Source organism: Peromyscus californicus, unplaced genomic scaffold, assembly GCF_007827085.1.
Source record: "Peromyscus californicus insignis strain IS unplaced genomic scaffold, ASM782708v3 Scaffold_4__1_contigs__length_199733344, whole genome shotgun sequence".
Taxonomy (NCBI): Eukaryota; Metazoa; Chordata; class Mammalia; order Rodentia; family Cricetidae; genus Peromyscus; species Peromyscus californicus.
The window spans coordinates 160,512,975-160,538,457 of record NW_026294562.1 but is presented as its reverse complement, the minus strand read 5'-3'; the positions used below and the strand labels follow the sequence as shown (position 1 = coordinate 160,538,457).

General features: G+C 51.0%; 2 protein-coding genes across 9 annotated transcripts; one reads left to right on the top strand and one right to left on the bottom strand.

The window, feature by feature from the left end:
* Window positions 1-14: 14 nt before the first annotated feature.
* Window positions 15-23,497, top strand: Sbsn (suprabasin). 8 transcript variants are annotated; one of them, XM_052761839.1, is made up of 8 exons: window positions 401-604; window positions 5,239-5,423; window positions 5,594-5,743; window positions 9,064-9,291; window positions 17,343-20,856; window positions 22,171-22,236; window positions 22,357-22,401; window positions 23,339-23,497. In XM_052761839.1, the coding sequence occupies exons 5-8, from the start codon at window positions 19,228-19,230 to the stop codon at window positions 23,360-23,362; spliced, it is 1,764 nt and encodes a 587-aa protein (XP_052617799.1). In that variant the 5' UTR covers window positions 401-604; window positions 5,239-5,423; window positions 5,594-5,743; window positions 9,064-9,291; window positions 17,343-19,227; the 3' UTR covers window positions 23,363-23,497. The 8 variants fall into 8 exon arrangements, 7 of the variants coding, with proteins under 7 accessions (XP_052617797.1, XP_052617796.1, XP_052617793.1 ...); XR_008223057.1 differs by lacking the exon at window positions 17,343-20,856; XM_052761836.1 differs by lacking the exons at window positions 22,171-22,236; window positions 22,357-22,401; window positions 23,339-23,497 and adding an exon at window positions 18-97 and having other exon boundaries at window positions 506-604; window positions 17,343-22,160.
* Gapdhs (glyceraldehyde-3-phosphate dehydrogenase, spermatogenic) lies at window positions 343-8,148 on the bottom strand. Its single transcript, XM_052761957.1, has 8 exons — window positions 7,139-8,148; window positions 3,490-3,580; window positions 3,287-3,405; window positions 2,801-2,882; window positions 2,364-2,515; window positions 2,070-2,232; window positions 503-600; window positions 343-415 (listed from the first exon to the last, which is right to left on the bottom strand). The coding sequence occupies exons 1-8, from the start codon at window positions 7,537-7,539 to the stop codon at window positions 343-345; spliced, it is 1,179 nt and encodes a 392-aa protein (XP_052617917.1). The 5' UTR covers window positions 7,540-8,148.
* Window positions 23,498-25,483: the final 1,986 nt, after the last annotated feature.

The following is a 25,483-nucleotide window of genomic DNA, read 5'->3' as shown; positions in this document are numbered from 1 at the left end:
ACGTCAGAGCGCCCATCGCCTGCCCCGCTCCCGGGCTTCCAGAGCCTGACGCTGTTGAGGACTGGTGTTTCGACAGCACCTGCCCTCCATGGCAGAGGTGCGTTTGCTCTCCCTAAGTGGTACCCGGCTCGGAACCAAGCGCCACCTCTTTCTCGCCTATCCGAGAACCCGACCCCAAACGCACGGTGATCGGCGCAGAGACAAGAGGACGAAGCTGTGCGCGCATTGGTTTTTATTTCATTGTTGACTCCGCGGTGCCGCGAGAGCCACGCGACCTCCTTCTAAGGGGACCAAGAGGGGAGAATGTGAGGTGCGCGGAGAAGAAAGGAGGGGCCTTCCGGGTTACTTCTCCAGGCTAAACATGTAGCGGATGAGGTCGACCACTCGGTTACTGTAGCCATATTCGTTGTCGTACCTGGGGAGGGGAGGAAGGAGGCATCAGTGTGTGTGTGTGCCCTCCTGCTAGCCTCTCCCACTATCTTCCGGCATCTTTCCCCTTTACCAGGAAATGAGCTTAACGAAGTTGTCATTGAGGGCGATGCCTGCCCTAGCATCGAAGATGGACGAATGGGGATCGCCGATAAAGTCCGTGGAGACCACCTAGGTGACAATTTCAAAGATAAATGTAGCATGTAGCAGAGTAAGGACCTCCAGAAGCCCAGACTTGACTCTCAGACCACATTGTCATTCAGTCATCTGGCATATTGGATAGAGTTCTTTTGTGTTGGTGACAAGACGTCTCGGGGATTATCAGAAAAGACATAGGTTGGGGGGATGGTTCAGTGGGTAAAAGTGCTTGTCACATAAGTGTGAGCATCTGAGTTTGGATCCCCAAAGGCTGGGCATGTGGTGGACACCTGTAATCCCAGCATTCCAGATCCAGACCGAAGATCCCTGGGGCAAGATGGCTAGCTAGACTAGCTGAAATTGGCAAGCTACAGTTACAGCTTGCCTCAGTAAATAAGTGGAGTGAAATAAGACATGTCAATTTCATGCCTCCACACATGTATCACCACTGCTCAGTAAATAAGTGGAGTGAAATAAGACATGTCAATTTCATGCCTCCACACATGTATCACCACTGCTCATGTACCTGTACACATTTCCCCATGCATCCACACAGGTACACAGGGCGGGGTGGGTGGGTGGGAGGCACATGACTCAGACCACATTGTCCTAATGCTGTTCCAAGAAACATTACATGCAAGCAGTGGATGGCATGAGCCTGGGTCTTATGAGTAGGATCTTTGAAGTAGGAGCAGCTACTGGCACAGACTCAGGGTTGCAGCCCTTAAGGACACAGGAGGGTTTTTTTTGGCATTGGACTGATTTGATTTGAACCATTCAGATGACATCTTGGCACTTGAGGGCAGACCTGCAGGAACTGCAGGACTGAGATAACTTTTTTTTTTTTTTTTTGATACTGGGCCTCTTTGACGCTCTGGAACTTGCTCTGTAGACCAGGCTGGCCTCAAACTCACAGAAATCTGCCTGCCTCTGCCTCCTGACTGCTAGGACTAAAGGTGTGCATTCCTCCACCACCCCCGAGCCTAGCAGATGACACTTGTGAAGTCTGCTCCCAGGAAAGGTGTCTGACCTGGCCTAAACCCTGAGGAAAAAAATTTAAAAAATAAGAACTGGTGTCTTTTTTTCGCTAAGCGTGTATTAAGCACCTCTGTACTCCAGACCCTGGATAGTAAAAGCTCCATTGGGAGTTAGTTCTTAAGTTACTGTTTTCTTGGACAGCATGTGCTGTAGGTTACATGAGTGACTTCTGGTCATTGTGGTGAGGAAAAACAACATTGGTAGATCAAAGCAGCACAGTGTCAAGGCACACAGGCAAAAAGACCTACTTTCCCTGGCCTGCGGGTTTTGTGTGTCTATTTTTTGAGACAGGGTCTCATTATGTAACCTTGACTGGCCTGGAACTCAGAGACTCACCTCCTTGAGTGTGCTCCATGATGCCCAGCTGGCCTGTAATTCCTATTTTGGCCCATGCATAATAGTTCCATGGTGAGTGGGACTCCTCCTTCTCCCAGGGGTTCCCCTAAGGTTTCCTCAGTCCTTACCTGGTCCTCTGTGTAAGCAAGGATGCCAGCCAAAGGCCCTTTGGCTGCTGCTTTTACAGCCTCCTTGATAGCTGAGTAGGAGGCAGGCTGGGCCAGGCGGCAGGTCAGGTCCACAACAGATACGTTTGGGGTTGGCACCCGGAATGCCATTCCCGTTAACTTCCTGGAGAATTTCACAGTAAGGGTGGGAGTCAGAGCGCAGGGACTTCTGTTTCCATTCTCCCCTTGCCTTGGGACCTGTGAGGTCCTCCTCGGGTATGTCCCCACCCTGGTTACAGCATTGTATCCTCATACCCTTTGAGTTCTGGGATGACTTTGCCTACAGCACTGGCAGCCCCAGTGGAGGATGGGATGATGTTCTGGTGAGCACCGCGGCCACCTCGCCAATCCTTCTTGGATGGCCCGTCCACTGTCTTCTGAGTGGCTGTGTAGGAATGGACTGTGGTCTTGGGGAACAAGAGGATCAAGATGAAGCCTTCTTGCTCCTAAGCTCTCATTCCTCCTTCTTCTAGGACTTGGGAGGTGGTCTAGGTGTGGAGGCTAACAGGGCCACCACCACAGATCATAGGAAGGGTGCCTGGAGGCCAGGGCCTGTCCTTGTCAGAGCATTTCAAGGGGTGCCCTGCTGGTGGGCTTCCTTCCCAAGCCACTCTCCCTGCTAACTCCATACCTTAAGCAAGGCCCGGGAAGAAGGGGTTGGTCTCCCTGCCATCCTTTCTGCCCCAACTCACCATTAGCCCTTCCACGATCCCAAAGCGTTCATGAATAACCTTTGCGAGGGGGGCCAGGCAGTTGGTGGTACAGGATGCATTGCTGGAATGACCATGGTGTGCCAGATGAGTGGCAGAGCCACCTCCCCACCCTTACTCTTACTTAACCAGGTCTGGCTTTGTGAGATGTGAGGATGGAGGGGGGAGGGCTTCCTGGGGATGCCATGGGATGGGAATGGGAGTGCCATGAGATAAAGGAGCCATTGGAAGTGCCACTGGGGAATGCTACGTAGGCATGTCCTCTAGATACTGAACATTCCTAGTAGTTTCATGGTGAAATTAACACGAGGACTTGGGATTTAGGGACTGATAAGTGGGAGAAAGTTGATCTGAAAGACTCCAGAGATCTAGTGGAATTGGGGTGGGGAGAAAGTGTTCCCTGTGCTATGGCCTGGCATGTCTGCTGGTACCACCCACATGTTCAAGGATGGCTGTCAGCCCAGGTACCTGACAATGTTCATAGTGCCAGGGTTATAGTCCTTCTCATTCACACCCATGACCAACATGGGTGCATCAGGGGAGGGCGCAGTGACTACCACACGCTGGGCACCGGCTGTGATGTGTGCCTAGTGATAGAGTACAAGGGCTAGGGTCTCCAAGCACCACTGCCCCCTCTTCCTAGACAGGTATGGGCACTCTCCCCCACTCACCGAAGCTGCCTCCGTGGACAGGTATACGCCTGTAGACTCCACCACATAGGGACACCCTACGGAACTCCAAGGGATGTCTTTGGGGTCTTTGCTGTGGGTGGTGGGAAGGCTGGGTCAGTCTTCCTTGCTTGGGTATCAGGCAAGCCAAGAGGCGTTGGTGCCTTGACCTGCTAACACCCATCCCATAACTCCATTTGTCCCTGCCTGCTCCAGGTTGGTGCCCTCTTGCAGGCCACACCAATCACTCTCTCTTTCTTCTCCTTCCTTCCTTTTTTCCTTTTCTTTCTTCTTTTTTGGGGGGGCATTCGAGATAGGGTTTCTCTGTATAGCCCTGGATGTCCTGAAACTCACTCTGTAGACCAGGCTGGCCTCAAACTAAGAGATTGCTTCTGCCTCCTGAGTGCTAGAATTGAAGGTGTGTGCCGCCACTGCCCGGCAGCTCTTCCTGTCTTGTCTGCTAACCCTGCAGTGTCTAGACAGACTGACATCTTCAGCTCTGGCTCCCACACCCTCAGGAACTTCTCTGACAATGCCCAAGAGAGACCAGAACTGGCAATGCTCCTTTCTGGTCCCCAGCTCTGACCACTTCACGTGAACCCTTGTAGCCTTTTGCCGTCACCACTGATGTCCTTGGGAAGACCCCAAGGACAGACACCCACGTCAGACAACAGCTTGTGGGAAGACTGCAGTGGAAGGACCCTGTGGCCAGGCAGTGACCAGTCATCGACAGTAGGACACCCCCTCCCCCGAAGGCTTTCTGTTCCTCTCTTTTACAGTCTGCATTTTCACTTGGGTTTTGTTGGTTGGTTGGTGGTCATGTCTTACGTAACCCAGTCTGGTCTGCAGTTTCAGGGATCCTCCTGCCTCAGCCTGCCGAGTGCACAAGCACCATCATGATCAGTTTCGCCTTGATATTCCCCAAATGTTTTTATCTGAAACTTGTCAAGCACCCTTCCTTGAGTGCTTACTCCATCTGTGGGCTTGTCCCTCATGGAATTTATGATGTGACAGAGAGGTTTGTTCTTACAATTGCTTCTGGCTCTACTTCTGGATCATTCCATACCACATGACTGGATCTGTTTCTGCCATAAGAATTTAATCAATCAGTATCTAGTTAAACTTTTTTTTTTTTTTGAGACAGGGTTTTTCTGTGTAGCCTTGGCTGCCCTGGAACTCACTTTGTAGACCAGGCTGGCCTTGAACTCACAGAGATCTACCTGACTCTGCCTCCCAAGTGCTGGGATTAAAGACGTACACCACCACTACCTGGCTATATTTAAACATTTTAAAATAACTTATTTTAAGTCCTGTGTGTGTGTGTGTGTGTGTGTGTGTGTGTGTGTGTGTGTGTGTGTCTGTGCGCACGCGTGCGCGCATGTGTGAGAGAGAGGGGGTGGGGAGGAGAGGAGAGAAAGAGAGAGAGTTGCTGGATCCTCTGAAGCTGTAGTTTCAGGAGGTTATGAACCACTGTTGGGAGTTCTGGGAATTGAACTTGGGTCCTCTGAAAGGGCAATTTGTGATCTTAACTGCTGAGCTGTCTCCAGCACCGACTGATGCATATTCACTTAATTTTTGTGGTGCTGAGGACTGATGCCAGGCCTTTATACACAGAGGAGCATACTCTACTGCTGAGCTGCCTGCCTAGCCCCATCTTCTTCTTTTTAGTCACTCTGCACATGGACACTAAGCTGTCGTGAGCCTTCAGTCTTAGGTATTTATCTGTTAACCACCACTGTGTTCCTTTTTCAGAAACGCCCGTGTCAGGACAGCGGTGACAGCAGGCTGGGAGCACAGGCTAGCCAGCCCTAGGTTCTGCCCCCAGTTAGCTACAGTGTGGGAATGAATGAATGCACAAGTTCCCCTCTCTTCTCTGGACAACATGGCTCCTTTCTCCCTCTGCTCCATCAGCCCACACCATTCACCGTCTGGCCCAGGTAGCCTTTATCTGATGCACTCGTTTTCTGGCTTTCAAGCTAGGAGTACTTCAATTCCTGAAACAATACTTGAGTTGGCCCAGCCCCTCATGCCTACAGGTCTGGTCTGAAGATTCGTTCACTCAGTTGCATGGGTGGGAAGGCAACTGTATTGTATATTCTGTTGGCAGGTTGTCACGTGCTGTTTGGGCTCACTGAGAAGCTGGCTCAAGACCCAAGCATGTTTATGTTAAACGTTCTTCAAGACCCCTTGTCCAGGGATGGACTGGCCCCTCTCCTCTCTGTGACAGAAGAGAAGAGACCAGTAAAATAGCCCAAGGGTAAGAGCACAGTCCCTGAGAACGGAGGTTGCTAGTGTTTATCCCTTGGTACACAAGCTGTGCCATGAGAGAAAGCTGTCAAGAGCTCTGACCTCCACTTCCCCAGTCATTCTCTGCTGGGTGTTGTGAGCCCTTGACTAGACCATGTCTCATCGCTCTCTGTTACTGTCTGTTCTTTTACTTAGAAGCTCCACCAGCCCTGCCTGGGAACTGAATCTTCTTGGGTTATCCCCAGTTGATTTCCACCAGATGTTTTGAGCACTTGATTTGACATTTTGCTATCTATCTATCCATCCCTTGCTGTTTATTTTTTGACTTTGGCTTGCCATATATAATTTATAAACTTTTTCAAAACTGAAAGTGTGGCTATCAGGCCATTCATTCTCCAGCAGTATGGGAGTGGGAGTGTTGTGGGGAGTGGGGGGGGGGGCAGCGCTGGCAAATGCCCAGACAGATGCAGAGGGACTTAGGGTGATTGATAAGCTGACCCACTGGAATTGCTCTTGGGGTCATGATTTCAAACTCAGGGCAAGCAGCTTCTGTTTTCCCGGACACCCTAGTACCTACCTCCCGTCAGTCCCTCCAAACTTAGTTATACCTCAGTAAGTTAAAAGGGAAGCTGTGAGTGTTCTGCCTGAGCAGGAGCCAGAAGACCTTGCATGGGGCTACAGAGGGTTTGTTTCTTAGGGTTTGCAAGTAACATGTCATTGTTTATTTTTCCTGGAGACAGAATTTTATTATGTAGCTCCAGGCTAACCTAGAACTTGAGTAATCCTCCTGTCTCAGCCTTCCAAGTGCCTGGGTTATGAGTGTATACTCCACACCTGGCATGCTACTGTCTGATATATAGATTTTGAATCTATCTGCAAATTATGGGACATCCCATCAGCAGAAGCTGTGTGAGGTAGGCACTATGAAGTTGACCTTGCTTATGTGTAAGAGGTGCAGGCCCAGGGTCCCCAGAGGTGATGACCAGGGTGGCAGATGAGGCACAGAGAGATTGCAGGGTGGGATGCATAGTGCATGGTGTACACTGGGAGCTGGAGCCTTATTTGGGGTGCTGAGGAGCATGGGGGGTTAGGTGGAGGATTCAAAAGGCTTCAGGGGATGCTGGGTAGGAGCTGGATCAATTGCCATAGAGAGGGGGGTGGTTGATGGCTCAGGGGAAGCAGGAGACAAGGCACAGTTAACCCATATACCCAAGAGAACACCTGCAGATGTGTGTTAGATACAAAACACTAAAGAACCATGGGCTGTTCTTAACTGTTGTAGGAATCAGAGAGCTTCCCGAGACCCTCTCTCTAAACAGTACCTAGAGGCATGCACATATAGTTTAGCTGTAGCATGGGATGACAACCTCCCCACTTCATGGTGTGTGAGACATTCAGGCCTTACCACTGGTACACTTGGATCTCAGTGTTATCCACAACTAGTCTTCCATCCTTTTGTTCCACGCTTCCTTTGTATCTCCCATGCACAGAGTCATATTTGAACATGTATACCTGCAGTAGACAGAACAGGGTCCTCATCTTAGGTGGCAGAGCCAGCAACCCCAGAGAAGTCCCCACCTTGGGGAAGATTCTGCAAGGCTTTCCATACAGCTCTTGGAACCCTCTCCCCAACTCAGGTGCCACTCTTGCTGGTCCCTCTCTCCACCTGCTACTTACCATGTATTCTGGGTCAATGAATGGATCGTTCACTGCCACCACCTTAATGCCCTTCTCCATGCAGACTCGCAACACCAGACGGCCAATGCGTCCAAATCTGTCCAAGCAGGAACATATAAAATAGGGCATGGGTATGGGAGCAGGGTGACAGGGATGTCATGGTGTCAGTGTCCCATCAAGTTCATGTTGAACTTTGAACCATTGCGCGTATTAAAAGGATGGAAACTGAGGGCTGGCGAGGTGGCTCAGGGGGTAAAGGCGCTTGCTGCCGAGCCTGACATTCTCAGTTCTATCCTTGGGACCCACGTGGCGGAAGAAGAGACCTGACTCCTGCAAGTTGTCCTTTGACCTACACACGAATACATGCATGCACACACACACACAAACACAGATCATTTCTAATCCTCTCGTGGTATTAAGTTTAAATTTAGTTCGGAGGGTGGGGCCCCTAAGGTGGTGTTAGTGGCTTTATGAGGAGAGAGACCCGGAAGCTGGCCCTGACTCTATCGGACATGCCGTTAGTGCACTTAGGACTCTGCAGAGTCCCCACGGGTGAGGAGGCTCCCACCAGATGCTTCATCCCAATGTTGGACTCCCCCAGTCTCTCGACTGTAAGAAATCTCTTTCCTTTGAAATGACCCAGTATCAGGTGTTGAGGGATAGCCACTGAAAACAGACTGAGACATCATGAAGCTCTCTCAAGGGGTCTAGGTCCTCGGTGTGGGTGTGGGAAGCGGCCACTTCTGTGTGTCTCATCTCTTGTCCAGGTGAGATTGCTCAGCTCTTAACCTGTACTTCCATTTCCCAGCCCCACCCACCCCGTTCATTCATTTCCTTCCCTCCTCCCCTCCGCTCCCCTCCCCTCCTCCCCTCTTCCTCTCTCCATTCCTTTTTATTTTCTATTTTCATTTTTATTTGTATTACTTTCGTGTGTGTGTGGTGCCGGAGACCAAACCCAGGGCTTTGCGCACGCTAGACAGTACTCTACCACCAATTTATATACCTTCACCCTCACCCCCTGTACCTCCTTTGTTTTTCTGTTTGAGACAGGGTCTCACTGGGTAGCCCTGGTTGGCCTGGAACTCGCAGAGATCTGCCTGCCTCTGCCTCTGCCTCTGCCTCTCTCGACACTCTCCTCTCTGCCCCTCTGCCTCTGCCAGGATCAAAGGTGTGTGCTATTCCTCCCAGCCTCCAGCTCCTTTTCATATTGTTTTGTTCTGTATTTTTTGAGACAGGATCTCACTCTGTAGCCCAGACTAGCCTGGAACTCGCAATACATAGCTCAGGTTGGCCTTGGATTTGGGAGTCCTGCTTTAGCCTCCCTAGTTGCTAGTGTTCTAGACACACCACCATACCTTGCTAATGTCCCGTTCTCATTCCCATAGCTGGGTGGATCCAGGGAAACTTCACACCTCTCTGTGTTAAATGAGAGCTATATTCCTTACCATCGTGCCTCAGGTCTTAAAGAACTCTCTACCCCCACCCCCACCCCAATTGTCCTTACAGCTGTGCAGATTTCCTGCTGTCTCTGAATATACGAAGCATGTCCCTCCCATGCTAGGACACTTGCTTGCCCCACGACCTTGAGGACTTTCCGCAGTGGAGAGACTGGTGACTTTTGTCACTTAGCCTCACTCCCATGTCTCTTCCCAGAGGTTTCCTGTGGCCAGCCTTTGCTTCCCTCCCGGGCCTTGGTGAGGTCTCCACTGCAGCCTCGAACTACCTCGGGCCTGTATCTGAATACTGTCTCCTAGAAGTGAGTTCTCCAAGGACTGACTTGCCCTTGCTGGCCCAGTGAGAAGAGGGAAGATGCCCCCAGCCCATGGTGACCGGAGGAGGCCACAGTGTCAGCCTCTGGGGCTGGCTCCAGCATCAACTCAGGTGAGGTAGACTCACCCATTGATGCCCACTGTTAGCTCTTTCATTGGCTTTTTGGGCGGTGGAGGAATGGGAGGTGCTTCTTTGACGGGCTCTGGCCGAGGAGGTGGTGGTGGCGGCGGTGGATTCTCGACCTTAGGTGGCAGCTCCTCAATTTTGGGCTCAGGTGGACATGGTGGGGGTGGCGATCTAATCACTGTGGGGAGCAGAGAGGGTCCGGAAAGGGGGTGGTGAGCTGGGTCACTCCATTCAGGATATGGGGATGGATGAGATGGTGTAATGGGTAACTGTCCCTACCGCTCCTGACCTGAGTGTGAGTCCTGGGATCCTGATCTCCGCCTCCACACACGTACAAATGTGTGAGAGTGCCTCCCATATGGGAGCATTGCACACAGACACACAGACACACACACAGACACACACACACACAAATGCCAATTTCTTTTTTCTTTTTTAAAGAGGAGAAAGTTTGGCTTTCTAGGGGCCAGCTGCGTGGCCTAGTGTCTCTTTCCCAAATCCCCCAAGCCAGAGAACAAGAGAGAGCACCGAGGTCAAAACGTGTGCCAGGTAGCCAGGTGTGGCGGGGCACATATTTAATCCCAGAGAATCTCCGTCAATTCAAAGCCATCATAGTCTACAGAGTGAGTTCCAGGACAGCCAGGGCTACACAGAGAAACCCTGTCTCAAAAAACAAAACAAAACAACCCCACAAGGTATGTGCCGGGATCTCTCCCTAACTTCAGGTTCAGTGTGTGAGTGTTTAGCAGTTACATGAGGACGTATTTTCTGTGATTCAGTTTCTTACTCTGTGAAATGAGGATAAAATATCCCACACATATTATATCCCTCGCTGTCCCTTTCTTTCCCTTCCTCCTTCGTGAGACAGGGGCTAACCCAGGCTGGACTCAAGCTGTTGGTCCTTGTGCCTCACCCTCCACAATGCTGTGACTACAGTTGTGGGGCTTTACAGCCCCCCCCCCCCCCCCCCGTTTCAGTGCCGGGGTAAATCCAGGGCCCCCCAACCTGTTAAACAATTGCTCGCCTACTTCGGTACACAGCACTCTTACATGTTAATATTTCAAAGATGATTTCTTGATCTGATAATAGATCTAGTTCTGTGAGCTCCAACCTATTCTAAAGATAAGACTCACCCAGGGAGGCCTCTTTCTAGAAAAATCAGACTTAGTTGGGCAATACTGAGGCCCAAGAATATTTTCTCTCCTCTTCCCTCTCTCCTCTCCTTTCCCCTCCCCTCTCCCCTCCCCTCCCCTCTCTCCTTTCCTCTCCTCTCCCCTCCCCTCTCTAGGTCTTAAGACCTGGCTGCCTTGGGCCCCTCTGAGATGGTACTGGGACGTGAGGCTCCCCGGGGCTGGTTATATCTCCAGAGCCTTTGATGATGTCACATTGTCCCTCCCCTCCCCTCTCCTCTCCCCCCTCTCCTCTCCTCCCCTCTCTTCTCCCCTCCCCTCTCTCCTCCCCCTCCCTCTTCCTCCCTCTCCTCCCCTCCCTCTCTCCTCCCCCCTCCCTCTCTCCTCTCCTTCCTTCCCCTCTCCCCCCCCTTCCTCTCTCCCCTCTCTCTCCTCTCCTCTCCCTTCCTCTCCCCTCTCTAGGTCTTAAGACCTGGCTGCCTTGGACTCCTCTGAAATGATACTGAGGCATGAGACTCCCTGGGGCTGGTTATATCTCCAGAGCCTTTGATGATGTCACAATGTCCCTCTCCTATTTCCTCCCCTCCCCTCTCACTCTCCTGTCTCCTCTCCCCTCCCTTCCCACTCTCCCCTCCCCTCTCCCCTCCCCTCCCACTCTTCTCCCCCCTCCCTCCCCCTCCCCCCACTCTCCTCCCCCCTCCTCCCCTCCCCCTCTCCTCCCCCCTCCTCCCCTCCCCCCTCTCCTCCCCTCCCCTTCCCCCCTCCCCGGGGTCTCCTGTGCAGAAGCTCTGGGTGAGGAAGGAGATGAGTGGGAGTGGGAAGGGAAGGACTCCTGGAGGAAAGAGGTCTGGAAGCTGCCTGAAGGGCTCCCCTCCTCCTGCCCCCTGGCCTGCTCCTCCAGGGCACGTAGCAATCAGCATTCTGGTGGTGGGAGGGTCTCAGGACTCTGAGCATCCTGTATGAGGGTATATTGACTCCCAGACTACACTTTCCTCCTCTTCCCAGGGTCACCCCCAAAGGCTGTCCTCACCTGGACATGACTGCCTCAGTAGTTGGACAACAGTGACGTTGGTGAGGACAACATCACGTTTTGACATGGCCTAAGGTCTTAAGACCTGGCTGCCTTGGGCCCCTCTGAGATGGTACTGAGGGGTGAGGCTCCCCGGGGCTGGTTATGTCTCCAGAGCCTTCGATGATGTCACATTGTCCAGTGACATCACAGAGGAAGTGGTGTGCAGGCTGGAGACCTTAGCCCGCAGAGGCCTCTGGGAATCTCACACTGAGTATTTCAGGGCCACACTCTGGCATCTAGAGTGGAATCTGCTGGGCTCACACAGCTGTTCATGCTGCTGTCTCCCTTCCTCCCTCCCCTGGTCCACCTGTGCCTTGCTGTCTTGGATCTCTGAGGAGGTTCCCTGGCTCTCCCAGTGTCTGGAAAGGCCTAGGAAGTCCCTCCCAAGTCTCCCCTTGGCTACCTGGGTTCCCAGGGTTTTAGGAGTAGCTCTTCTCACCCAGGCGGAGGAGAGGAAGGAGATACTCTAGGATCCAGAGGTCTGGGAGGACAGCATGGAAACGGCTTCTCCCTGACATGACAGGACAGCCGCACTCCCGAACTCAGCAGCAGGCACAGTTGCCTGCCCAAGATCAAGGCAGTCAACATTCTCATGATGGGGGAGGGGCCCACAAGCCCCAACCAACCCCTAGCTCAGGAGCTGCAGACAGGGAAAGGATGAGTCAGTTTTCCTTCGGGTTGTACACCAAACACTGCTGGGTGATCCCATACCCGTGAATCTATTGGCAGTACGAATCAGTGTGGGCTTCAAAATAGAGACAGATGCACAGATAGTAGGTAGGTAAGTAGGTAGGTAAGTAGGTAGATAGACAGATGATAGATGATAGGTAGATAGGTAGATAGATAGATAAATGATAGATGGTAGATAGATAGATAGATAGATAGATAGATAGATAGATAGATAGATAGATGATAGGAAGGGTACTAGGCTGCAGAGATGGCCCATCCATTAAGAGCACTTGCTGCTCTTATAGCTGATTTGGCTTCAGTCCCCAGCACCCACAGTGGTTTACAACCATCTGTAACTCCAGTTCTAAGGGGATCTATGCCCTCTTCTGGCCTATTCAGATACTACATTCATGTGCTGCACGTACATATATGCAGGCAAAACATATGTAGAGGGACTTTTTTTTTTTTTTTTTTTTGAGATAGGCTTTCTCTGTGTAGTTTTGGTGCCTGTCCTGAAACTCACTCTGTAGACCAGGCTGGCCTTGAACTCCCAGAGATCCACCTGCCTCTGCCTTCCGAGTACTGAGATTAAAGGTGTGTGCCACCACCACCAGGCATAGATGGACTTTTGTGGGGCCCCCAAATCACAGAAAAATGACACAGAGACTTTTAATTGTGAGAGCTTGGCCTTAGCTTAGGCTTGTTTTTAACTAGCTCTTATAACAAATTAACCATATTTTTACATCTACATTCTTCTAAGCACTCGTTACCTCATCTCCATTATATCCATCCTGGTCATCTGGCCTCTGGCTCTGACTCCATCTTTCCTTTTCCCAGAGCTCTCTTTGTCCATAAGTTCCTTTTATACCTCCTGCCTAGCTATTGGCCATTTAGCTCTTTATTAAACCAGTCACAGTGACACAATGTAAAGGAACATTCCGTAACACTCACTATATAAAATAAAAATAACTTAAAAAATGTCCATGAAATTGGTAGAGGGTGGGAGATAGAGGGGATTTGAGAGAAGTGGGGTATAGATAAACGTAATCAAAGTACATTTTATGCATATAAGAAATTCTAAAAAAAATCCCAATCAGTGTACACACACACACACACACACACACACACACACACACAGAGCCAGATGTGGTAGCATGCATCTGTAGTTCTAAAAGCTTGTGAGCCAGCTAGCCTGAACTACACAGCCCTGCAGAACAAGAACCCTTCCTAAACAAGCTCACCTACACACTCTGAAAGGGTGGGACTTTGTCTTATTCACTATGTCCCATTGACCACAAGTGTGTGTGACACTTTTTAAGAATTTTAAATCACATTCATTTGTGATATGTGTGCGTGTGCACACATGTGGTGGCCAGAGGATAACATTTGGGAGTAAGCTCCCTCTTTCTACCCTGTGGGTCTTGGGGATTGAATTCCAAACTCGTCAGGCCTGTTAGCAAATGTCCTACCCAGCTGTGCTGTCTTCAGTCACACGTTTAACTTGGAAGTTACTCACTCCATAAATAAATCATATTTCCCTCCAGATTTTGTTTATTAAGGGAAGAAAATTGCCATGATTCTTTTAACTTTATAATTCGCAACATATATATATATATATATATATATATATATATATATATATATATATAAAGTTCAGATCCCCATTCACCTGTTGAACGGCTCACAGCCCCATATAACTCTAGCTCCAGGATAATTGACACCAGCACTCACATGGGCATACACTCATACTCATACAGAAGTAAGTAAAATTTAAAAATGTATTTGCAAATATAAACAATAAATTATATCCATAAATTAGAAATATTAATACAATAGATTAAAATAATAACTTTTTTAAAGTTTTGGCTTGAGGTTGACATTCAGTGATAGAGCACTTAGCTAGCATGCCTAGTAAGTCATCTCATGTTAAATGTGCGGCCTGTCTGACGTGCACACCTGGTTTTGATTCCTGGCTGGGGGTAGAGGAATAAACGGCATGTTTATTCTGCTCTGCTGTGGCCCCACACTCCAGCCCACACATGCCTTCACGACGACTGCTAACAACTATTCCCAGCCATCTATGCTGTTGAAGAAACGGAGCTGGAGCATGTGTGGACTCAGGGTTGGTGCAGATGTTCAATTGGTCAAAAATGCCGTGTCAACAATCTCAGCACTTGGGAGACTGACACAGGAGGATTTCTGTAAGTTCAAGGCCAGCCTGGACTACATAGTGAGACCCTATATCAAAACAAACAAACAAACAAGGGGCTGGAGAGATGGCTCAGTGGTTAAGAGTGCTTACTACTCTTCCAGAGGACCTGGGTTCGATTCCCAGCACTAACATGGCAGCTCTCAATCTTCTGTAACTCCAGGATCTGAGGTCCTCTTCTGGCTTCCACAGGCCCCAGACACAGACAGACAGACACACAATCAGGCAAAATACCCATGCTTGTAAAATAATAAAATATTAAAACAACCAAACCCATCGCTGCAATACCTAGGAAGCACTGGTAAGGTTGGTGTATAACTTGTGGGAGTTGATCCTCTCCTTCCAACCGTGGGCTCCAGGGAGTGAACTCAGCTCCTCAGGCTTTGCAGCAATCGCCTGTTACCCCTGAGCCAACCCTCAGCTCTCATGTATTTTCTGGTCCCCAGTCCTAAAGCAAGCCCCAAGCCATGTCTTCTTACAACAGCCCATTCTTTGCCTTGTAGTTTTCCTGTATTTAGCACCTACTGATGTCCTGTTCCATGTCACTCTCACTGTGTATTCTGGATGTGCTGTGTCCTCAGGTGTCCCTCAGCCATCTGGGGCAGCACCTGCCACAGACTGGTCCTTCTCCCTCTCCTTTTAAAACAATATTTACTTTATGTATCTGAGAGTTTTGCTTGCATATATGTCTGTGTACTGTGTGCATTCTCGGGCTGAATCCCCTAGATCTGGAATTACAGATGGTCATGAGCCATCCTGTGGGTGCTGGGAACCGAACTCAGGTCCTCTGCAAGAGCAGTCAGTACTCTTAGCCACTGAGCCACCTCTCCAATGTTGTGTGATATTTTGTTTGTGTTCTGACAAAGCTTGCTTGGAGTCAGAGGGCGGAGCTAGCCACTGGTTAACCATAGAGGTCTGGAGGTCTGTACAGAGAGGAGACAGGAAGTGATAAGGCGGGCCAGAGAGAGGTTCTAGGCCTTTTTTGGATGGAGGAACAGTGGAGGTTGGAAGCAACTGGCGATTGCTCTCCTGTTTCTCTGATCCTTCAGGTTTTTACCCCAATATCTGACTCCTGTTTTTTATTGATAAGATTTATTAGATTTACACTTCACTCCAGGTCCTATCTTCTTCTTGAGAACAGATCCCACTATGTCGTTGAAGAGGGCCTCAAGGTTGCTGCGATCCTCTTGCCTGGGTCCTGGGATTACTGTTGCAGGCCCCCATGCCTAGTTTACAAGGCTGGGCTTTCAGGAAGTGTCTAGGAAAGAGCAAGGGGAAAGTGTCCCCTCAAGCCCCAGGCCTTGCTTGCATTTTAGTGACTCACTGTCAGGCACCTTCACCTGCAGGGCCGGTTGACACGCAGCTGTGACCAAGGGGGTGTGGGGCTTTGCTACAGGTACCAGTCACAGTCCTAGAGAGAAGGGTGGAAGGGCCCAGATTCATGCAATGACATAACCTCTTCCAACCCCAAGTCCCCATGGGAGCTCTCCATGGGCTACTACACACAGAGCTCCTGTCTCACAAAACCAAAGCCAGAACCACATCATGTCAAGAACCAGCTGTGGGACAGGAGTCAGCAAGGCTATCTCCTGCTTGGATGGCCCTGAAGAAGTAAACTAAAAATAAATTGGAGGGAGACGGGCATGATCTGTAATTGCAGCAGAGGAAGGAGGGTTATGGGGTCAAGGCCAGCCAGGGCTACAGTGTGAGACCAGCCTGGTTAATTTAGTCTCAAAATAAAACTGTTTTAAAAGGTCTGTGGTGCATGCCTTCACTCTTAGCATTTGGAAGGTAGAAGCAGGCAGATCTCTGGGAGTTTGAGGCCAGCCTAGTCTACATAGTGAGTTCCAAGCCAGCCAGAGCTACAAAGTGAGACCCTGTCTCAAAAAATAAAACTGAATAAAATAAAATATAAAAATGTTTAGGGTATATATAACCTTGTAAACACTTGCCTAGCATGTGTGAGGAAGCAGTATGTGTGGCAGGAGCCATCTAGATGTTACTAGGCGAAGTTTTCCTTGGTCTGGTGGCATATACCCTGTCTTCTCAACCCCTGTGAGGCTCAGGCAGACAGATTAAGAGATCTGTGATAGCCTGAGTACATATAGAGGTCCTGTCTCATAAAACCAAAGCTAGAACCACATCAACCCCCGCCCCATGTGGGTGCAGTGGTTCGTGCCTGTAATCCTAGTACTCGGGATGCTGAGGCAGGAAGATTGCCATGAGTTTGAGGTCAGCCTGGACTACAGTATGAGGTCTTAGGTTAAACAAAACAAAAACGACACATAACTCCCCAGGATCTGACATTAGGAGTAACAGATCCTATTAATGACGAGAGAGGAAAGAGCCAGGAGCTCTTCCCCCAACAAGCTGCTTCAGATCAATGCTGTGGGCCGATCTGCCAAATACCAGGGAATAGATGCCTGCCCTTGGCTAATGGGGTATCTACTTTTCTAACTGTGGCAGACCCTAGCCTGAGCTGGGGAGCCCTAGGCAGTCCCTCTGCAGAGGGGGCCGAGTCGGGCACTCACTGTGACATCCTTGGACAGGCAAACACCTTGTGTGAACATATATTACATACTTCTTTAGGGCACTGTGATGTAAAATGTGATACCCCGAATTCTGAACTTCTTCCACTGGCATCAAAGAACCAGCACAACTGGATTACCAGAGGCTGCTGGCACCAGTTAGGGAGAAAGATGAGATGTCCTGAATCCGTTGGCAAATGGGGACAGAAAGCTGAGAAGAGGGGCTGATGGAGGGAGAGAAGGCTGGAAAAGAAAATTATTGAGTGGTGGTATGTGCCTGCAATCCCAGCACTCAGCCATCAGGAGGATCGAGAATTCAAGGCCAGCCAGCCTCCGACATAGGATGAGTTCCAGGTCATTCTGGGCTATGTGAGACCCTGTCACAACAAAACATAGAAAAGACAGGATACCTTTTATATCTCTCTTAGGGCGGACCAGGGGTCTGATCCCCCACCACACTCTGGCTCACTTCTCTGCCTGGCCTTTGACTCTCCATCATTGAGAGATGCTTCGGGCTGGAGTGTCACGCCCAAGATTGCGTAGGGATCTGCCTTTGTCATTGGAGCGGAAACTGGGTAACAGATCCACTCTGCCGAGTGTCCCAATTAGCCACCCTCTGCTGTCAGAGACAGGGAAGGCAGAGACTCCAGGGTCCCTGGTTCTGGGATGCTTGGTTTGGGGTGTGGCTACTGTTTCTTTAAGGGGACCACCTCATGGCCTGGTTTGAAGTGGAAAACACGTGCTGATTCTCAGCCACACCTGGGCACCCACACGCATAACTCTACCACCAACACTGGTGCACACCCTATGCATTCCTCCATGCCTGACCTTCCCACTGCTACCCCCTCGCTTAGCCTCACTGTTGGCATTAAAACCTAAATATCTTCACCCAACTGTCCCCCACCCACTGGCTCTTGTCTGCCTCCCTCTAAATTACCCCCCAGCTATACACCCTGGGGAAGATCCAGCAGCCACTGCTTACCCTTCCTTCTAATGCTAGACTTCAACCCCAGGCCAGGCTCCAAGGTGCTTCCTTCATAACCAAAGCCAATAGGGCAATGCTTGGGGCTTCAGGTCAGGGCATTGGAGGCTCCAGGGGAGGAAGACAGGAAGAAAAAGGTCCTGGCCCCCAGCCCAGATATTTGAGACAGCTGCTGCTGCACCAGGTCTCGGAGCTTCTCCCCAGGGCTGCTTCAACCGGCTTTTCAGGTACCACTGCGTCCTCTCCCAGTTCATGACAATCAGTCCCCCTGCCCTTGCCTACAGGCTGGGAGGAAAGAGGCCTGGATTCTGTCATGAACATGTGATCCTTGTTTCAAAGTTTGCAGCTCTCCCCATGCAGCTTTGGGGACCCAGGTACCTCTTCCCTCCAGCACCCTGTGAGATGGGCTCAGGCCTGGACTATATATCCCCTTGACTTCCAATCCATCTGTGTGTGCCATCTATGAATACTTACTGAGCCCCAGTTATGTCCCGCAAGTTGGGGCTCTAGCAGTATCCAGCACAAAGGGCCTGTTTGCTGGAAGTGTACAATCTAGAAGGTGAGACACACTATTAAAAACTAAATGCAATTTAAGATTGCAATAATTACTGTAGAAAGAGAAGGATGATGTCACAGGACATAATTGTCATACCTGTAATACCACACTGTGCCTGGGGGTGGTCAGGACGGGCTGGCTTTCTGTGATGCGGCCCTCTGAGCCAGGTGTAGAATGGTGGAGTCAACAAGCTGACACTCTGGCTTCCAGGCATGGGCAAAGCCGTCAGGCAGTAATGAGAGGGCCGTGGGAGGAACTGGAGCAGAGAGGGGGTGGGGGAGGGGACCCCAAGAACAAAATCGGGTAACTCCCTCACCTCCTGGGGTTCTGTCCTCCCCTCTGACTGCTTTCCACTTTTCCAGAATTATCCAGCTGGGCAAGCTGTATGTTTAGATCTCTAGGAGGGCTGACAAGATGGTTAGGTATGGAGGATGCCTGACGGTGGGTTCAAGAGCAAGGAGGATGGCCAGTGGGGGAGAAAGACAAACAGGAGGGGCTGGGCAGGGCAGAACCCTGTACTGGGGTGGAGGGCCTGAGCGGGTCAAAGAGCAAAGATGCTAGGATCTTCTCTATGATTCATCCTGTCTTTCTCCTCTTCCTTTTCATTGCTCAACTCCAAATGTCTTTGGGAAACACCTCCCTGACTGGGAACTAAGTCAGAGTCTCACAGGGGCAATTGAGTCATGGTGGGTGGAGAAGAGGGAGGGAAGCAAAGGATAAATAGCGGCCTCGCTCCCCCGGCTCCTCTCTGCATCCTCCCCGCCTTCCCAACAACATGGATCTCGCCGATTTGCTCAGGTCCTGCTGCCTCCTACTGCTCCTGGGGGCTCTGCCTGCATGGGCCGCCCATGATGATCCCATTGAGAAGGTCATAGAAGGGTTCAGCCGAGGGCTGAGCAATGCGGAGAGAGAGGTGGGCAAGGCCCTGGAAGGCATCAATAATGGGATCACGCAAGCTGGAAGGGAAGTGGAGAAAGTTTTTGATGGACTTAGCCACATGGGGAGCCAGGCCGGCAAGGAGTTGGACCATGGCTTGGACAAGGTAGCCCATGGCATCAACAATGGCGTCGGACACGCAGGAAGGGAAGCAGAGAAGTTAACCCATGGGGTCAACCACGCCGCTGGACAGGTTGGGAAGGAGACAGACAACATCATCCATCATGGGGTCCACCACGGGGTCAACCAGGCGGGCAATGAAGCAGGGAGGTTTGCTCAGGGAGGCCACCATGCTCTTGGTCAGGGTGGGAAAGAGGCAGAGAAGTTTGGTCAGGGGGCCCACCATGCTCTTGGTCAGGGTGGGAAAGAGGCAGAGAAGTTTGGTCAGGGGGCCCACCATGCTCTTGGTCAGGCTGAGAAAGAGGCAGAGAAGTTTGGTCAGGGGGCCCACCATGCTCTTGGTCAGGGTGGGAAAGAGGCAGAGAAGTTTGGTCAGGGGGCCCACCATGCTCTTGGTCAGGGTGGGAAAGAGGCAGAGAAGTTTGGTCAGGGGGCCCACCATGCTCTTGGTCAGGGTGGGAAAGAGGCAGAGAAGTTTGGTCAGGGGGCCCACCATGCTCTTGGTCAGGGTGGGAAAGAGGCAGAGAAGTTTGGTCAGGGGGCCCACCATGCTCTTGGTCAGGGTGGGAAAGAGGCAGAGAAGTTTGGTCAGGGGGCCCACCATGCTCTTGGTCAGGCTGAGAAAGAGGCAGGGAGGTTTGGTCAGGGGGCCCACAATGCCTTTGGTCAGCCTGGGAGAGAGGCAGAGAAATTTGGTCAGGATGGTCACCATGCATTTGGTCAGCCTTCGAAAGAAGTAGAGAAATTTGGTCAGGGTGTTCACCATGCCTTTGGTCAACCTGGGAGAGAGGCAGAGAAATTTGGTCAGGGTGTTCACAATGCCTTTGGTCAGGCTGGGAGAGAGGCAGAGAAATTTGGTCAGGGTGTTCACAATGCCTTTGGTCAGGCTGGGAAGGAGGGAGGGAGGGTGGTACAGGGGGCCAATCAGGGACTGAGCCATGCTGCAATGGAGGCACAGCAGTTTGGCCATGGCCATGGCCATGGTTACTATGCGGCAGGGCAAGCTTGGCAAGAGGGAGACAAAGTAATGCAGCCTGGAGTCAACCAGGCTGGGAAGGAGATAGAGAAGTTTGGCCAGGGTGCCCACCATACCACTGATCAGGCTAGAAAGGAGGCCGAGAAAGTGGTTCAAGGGGTCCACACCGGGGTCAACCAGGCTGAGAAGGAGGCAGAGAAAGCTGGCCAAGGGGTCAGCTATGCTGCTGGCCAGGCTGGAAAGGAAGCGGAGAAGCTTGGCCAAGGTGTCCACCATGCTGCTGGCCAGGCCTGGAAGGAAATGGACAGGTGGCAGCAAGATGTTCATAATGGGGTCAACCAAGCCAGCAAGGAGGCCAACCAGCTGCTGAATGTAGGTGAACAGAGGTGGGGAACCTGGGGAGAAGGGGGTTGTGGGAGGGAAGAGGCTAAACCCTTGGGAAGCCATAACACTGGGCTCTCTTCCTTCCACCTCTATTACTACAGAGCTGGTGGCCAGCTGGTCAGATGGACTAAACCATCTTGTCTGCAAAGCTTCACCTGAGACAAGGTGGAAGGGACTCAGTCCCATTATCGGGGAGCTGTCTTCCTAGATGAGGGGCCCTAACCTGTCCCCTCTCCTGGAACCAGGAAATAGTTCTGAGCTGAGACACTGTACAAACAGGTAGAGACTGAGGAACCCCAGAGCCTGAGGAGGCCCTTTGGCGACAGGCTCTGAGGTGTTGCATCCTTGTAACAAGCCTCTGAGCTGGTTGGGATGAGGGTGCTGACTCTGACATTCAGAGAAGGAGACTAAGACTCAGAGAGGCCAAGGGGACTCACCAAGGTCTCATGACAAGTGCCCAGTGGATAAGGTGGTTGTCTTCCTTTGCCTTCCAGATTGGGTAGCGGGGAGTGTTTGGGGAACTCTCTTACCCATTTGTAGAGGGAACAGATGCTGGAGGTCATGCAAGCAGCAACAGAGCGGGCCGAGGAGGACTGGGGACCAGTACCAGGCCGACCTTGGCACGGCCCAGTTCCCAGTTCTCCACGCTCCAGGGGCAGTCATTGAGATCAGCAAGCTGGGACACCTTCCTGAGGATGGGTCCAGGTCTCAGAGCCCAGAGTCACATCTGCTGCTTGGAGGGAGCCATGGAGGGCTGGGCTGGGGAAGAGAGGACTAGAGAGAGTCCTGGGTGAAGAACAAGACCCTGAGTGGGACACCCAAGTGGAGGCTGGGAGAGGGGCAAGAGCAGTTGAAGGTGGGGTGCAACTGGGGAAGCTATGCTGAGTGGCAGGCCCACTGCAATCAAGAGTGGGGATGAACTGAATTAGGCTGGAGGCTAGACTGTAGAAAAGTGATTAAAAATCAGGCTGAGGGTGAATGGTGGTGTTTGTGTGGGTCTTTTGAGGGCTCCTTCTCCAAGATGGAAACATTTCTCTAACACTGAATTTAAGGAGAGCTTGGGTGAGGCAGGACAACAAGAGACAGACATCCTTCCTGGAGTCCTGTCCACCTCTCCCAATCGGCTTAGCAGCTGGGGCTCTGGGTTGTTTTCAGGACAGTGAGTAAGGAACCCAGAAGATCAGCCTGGGCTCCTACCCCAGACCCAGACGTCTTACAAGGGGCCCGGTTTCTGAGGAAAAGGAATGAGGGAGACCCTCACGGGTCAAGGGGTGGTAGTGATGATCTGGGTTTTGTCTTTAGGGCACTCATCAAGGCGGGTACACAAGCCAACACGGAGGGGCCGCAACCACTACAGTAGTATCTGGGGTGAGTCTCTGGGTGTAACATGGGTTTGGAGCCGGGAGAGGGGAGTGGAGGCTACTTGGGGCTTTCCCAAGGACAATGGTTGATTGAAGGTCAGTGACTGGCTTTGTCCTTGAATTCCAGGCCTCAGTCAACAAGCCATTTATCAGCTTCCCAGCTCTATGGAGGGTGAGTGCCCACATGATCCCCACTCCCCACCCTTCAACCTGGAATTCCCTTTCTATAGCTTTCTTGCAGTCAGCGTCCTTTGGGACAGACTCAGTCTCTGTAGAGACCATCCAACCTGTTCTCCTGGCTCTGCTCTGGCCTTTCATCACCTACTTGCAGCTTTTGGGTACTTTCCAGTCCCAACAAACAAACATAAGCTGACAGAAATCACCTCCAGGGCACTGGAGCATCTGGGAGCCAGGGAGGGTGGGGATGCTGAAACCATTCCTCACGTGCCCATCTGGGCTCCCTGTCATCTCTCCTCCCATTCCCAGTGACTAGCTGCCTCTCCTTCGTACTAGCCCTCCTGTGAATGCCTTTGCTACCCTTCCCTGTTGCTTTGCATAGGTGAGCTGAGGAGTGGTAATTTGGCTTGGCAGGTAGCTTCCTTCTAGGTTGAGAGTATAGAGGTCCCTGTGGGATTCGGGTCCTTAGTCTAGGTCCACAGACTTGCTTTGTCTTTTTAAAAAACATTTGAAATTGTGTGTGTGTGTGTGTGTGTGTGTGTGTGTGTGTGTGTGTGTGTCCACTGTGTGTTGGATCCCTTAGAGCTGGAGTTACAGGTGTTTGTGAGCTGCCTAATGTGGGTGCTGGGATCCAAACTCTGGTCTTCATGATTGAGCAGAAACTGCTATTAATTGCTTCCTGAGCTTAGGGCCCAGGGCCCAGGGTGAGTGACAACCCTAACTTGGAGTGGCAGAAAATCCTCTGAGGTGAAACACCCAGGACTTCTGTAGAGTACCTTCCCCTGCAACCCATCTCCCCGGGAGAGCTGGTTCCCCATTATTCCAAGATAAACAGCTGGTCTCCCTATCATGTCTCCAGAGTGGAACAGGGGCCAGATCTCAGTCCCCTAGTGGCCACGCAACTTTATTTACCCTCCTCTCCTCTCTTCCAGAGCATCGCCGCCATCATGCCCTAAACTGATGCCCAGGCACCAGAACGTTGTTCCTGCTGTCACATCAGCTGAAATAGCCTGGAGGAGCTGGGGGTGGGGGAGAGCTTCCGGGTGTCCTTAAGGGGGCTGCTTTGAGCTTTGTGAATAAACACGAACACACTGTCCTTTCTCATCATGGTTGACTGTGCTCCCTAGAGAGAGAGGAACAGGGTTGGGGTGGGGGGCTCGCACTGTCTCTTGTCACTTGGTGTAAGGAGCTGGAAATTTACCATACAGGATGGAAATTGCCGGGGACTTCAGGCTGACTGGCTTGAAGAGAGCAGTGCCTCCCAGAGTCGAGGCACACTTGGCAGTGTTTGTGCTCAGCACTGGGAAAGGCAGCTGGGAAGGAATCAGCCGCCAGTGGGGTGTGTGGTACGCAGGAAGAGACAATGGTGGCTTGTGTCCTTTGCGCAATAAAGACATGCTGGGTGCTTTCCAGGCATGATCTCACCGAACCCTCCGACTGCCCAATTAGGTAAAAGTTCTGTTATCCCCAGGTAGGAAGGAGTTTCATGGAGGCTTGCACTGTTGGAAAACACATGGGCAGTTAGTGGAGGGAAAGGAAGAGCCTTGGTGCTGCAAACCCTCTCTTGTTTGGCTGGAGAGGGGGAGGCAGGGGACTGCGAAACGACTGGACAAGTGGAAGACGGAAGCTCAGGTGGGAGGTTCTCGGACAGATGGACAAGCCTCTTCAGTGATGTGGGTAGAGACACAGAAATCCCAGGGTTCAGGAGCTGCTCAGGCACAGAGGGGTAACAAGTGCCAACCACAAGGGCTGTGCAAAGCCTCCTCGTGCCCACTTGTCTCACAAGCTAGCACAGATGTCTGTATTACCCTCGTTGGTGCACGGAGATTCCTCAGGGCAAGGGCACACTAGGGGTCATTCACCAGAAGCTATAGGCCTGCATCTGGGCACTACTGAACTCCACATGGGATGCTACCTCACATTTTCATGGTCTCCCTGTGGCTTCCCAAATCCCAGCCAGGGCACTAGGAGAGCTGCAGTGTCCGGGAAGCTGCCTGTAGGATTTCCCCTCCAGTGTCAAGCAGGTGGGGGTGTCTACAGGCAAAGACTGCAGTCTGTTTCCAGTTCCCCAATTCCAGCCTTTGAACTAAGACAGGGCCCTTGCCCTGGGGAATTTGTCTTTGCTGGGGAGACCATGAAAAGCCTAGGCTAGACTGTAGCTCAGTCACAGAGTGCTTGCCAACAGGGGACAACCCCTTAAAACACACACATGCACACACAAAACAAAACAAACCACCAAACAAACCCCCAAAAACAAAACAACAAAAAAATGACACCCTAGGGCACAGAGGAGCCTTTATTTGCACAATAAAAGCAACATTCCAGATAGTGCCCTCTACCCCTCTTATTTTGTAGAGGTGGTACACTCCTTTAATCTCAGTACTTTAGAGGCAGAGGCAGGTGGATCTCTGAGTTTGAGGCCAGCCTGGTCTACAGAGTGAGTTCCAAGCCAGCCAGGGAGACCCCATCTTAATTTTTTTAAAGAGTACTATAACTTCATAACATCTGAAACACTCTGAAAATGTTTTAGACAAAAAAAATTAAAAATGTTTTACAACAGACAGTTGTGATTTCTATGCTCAGATCCCCCCATTATCATCTTGAGCTTGCTTGAACACTCACCTGTCCGTCTAGCCTCAGAAGAACCTTTTAAAAAACATGTATTTATTTATTTACTTTGCATGTGCATGTGTGTGGGCCTGCACATGCCACAGTACGTGTGTGGAGGTCAGAGGACAACTTGTAGGAGTGTGCTGTCTCCTTCCACTATGTAGGCCTCAGACTCGAACTCAGCTCCTCAGGCTTGGCTGCAGTCTCCTTCAGGTGCTGAGACATCCTGCTTATTATTATTATTTCATTAGTATTAGTATTGTTTTGTTTTCAAGACAGAGTTTCTCTGTGTAGCTTTTGGAGCCTTGTCCTGGAACTCACTCTGTAGACCAGGCTGGCCTCAAACTCAGAGATCCACCTGCCTCTGCCTCCCAAGTGCTGAGATTAAAGGATTACTATTGTTGCTATCATTATTACTATTACTATTGTTATTTTAATAGGCTCTCCCATTTATACCAGATTGGCCT

What these genes read in the sequence shown, in the direction of transcription:
- Sbsn (XM_052761837.1), top strand. Translation starts at nt 19,228, where the DNA reads ATGGATCTCGCCGATTTGCTCAGGTCCTGCTGCCTCCTACTGCTCCTG.
- Gapdhs (XM_052761957.1), bottom strand. Translation starts at nt 7,539, where the DNA reads ATGCCCTATTTTATATGTTCCTGCTTGGACAGATTTGGACGCATTGGC. An exon ending in GAGATCCAAGTGTACCAGTG is followed by an intron (nt 3,581 to 7,138) that starts GTAAGGCCTGAA and finishes CACCACCCACAG; the next exon opens with CAAAGACCCCAAAGACATCC. An exon ending in GGATCGTGGAAGGGCTAATG is followed by an intron (nt 2,516 to 2,800) that starts GTGAGTTGGGGC and finishes TTGTTCCCCAAG; the next exon opens with ACCACAGTCCATTCCTACAC.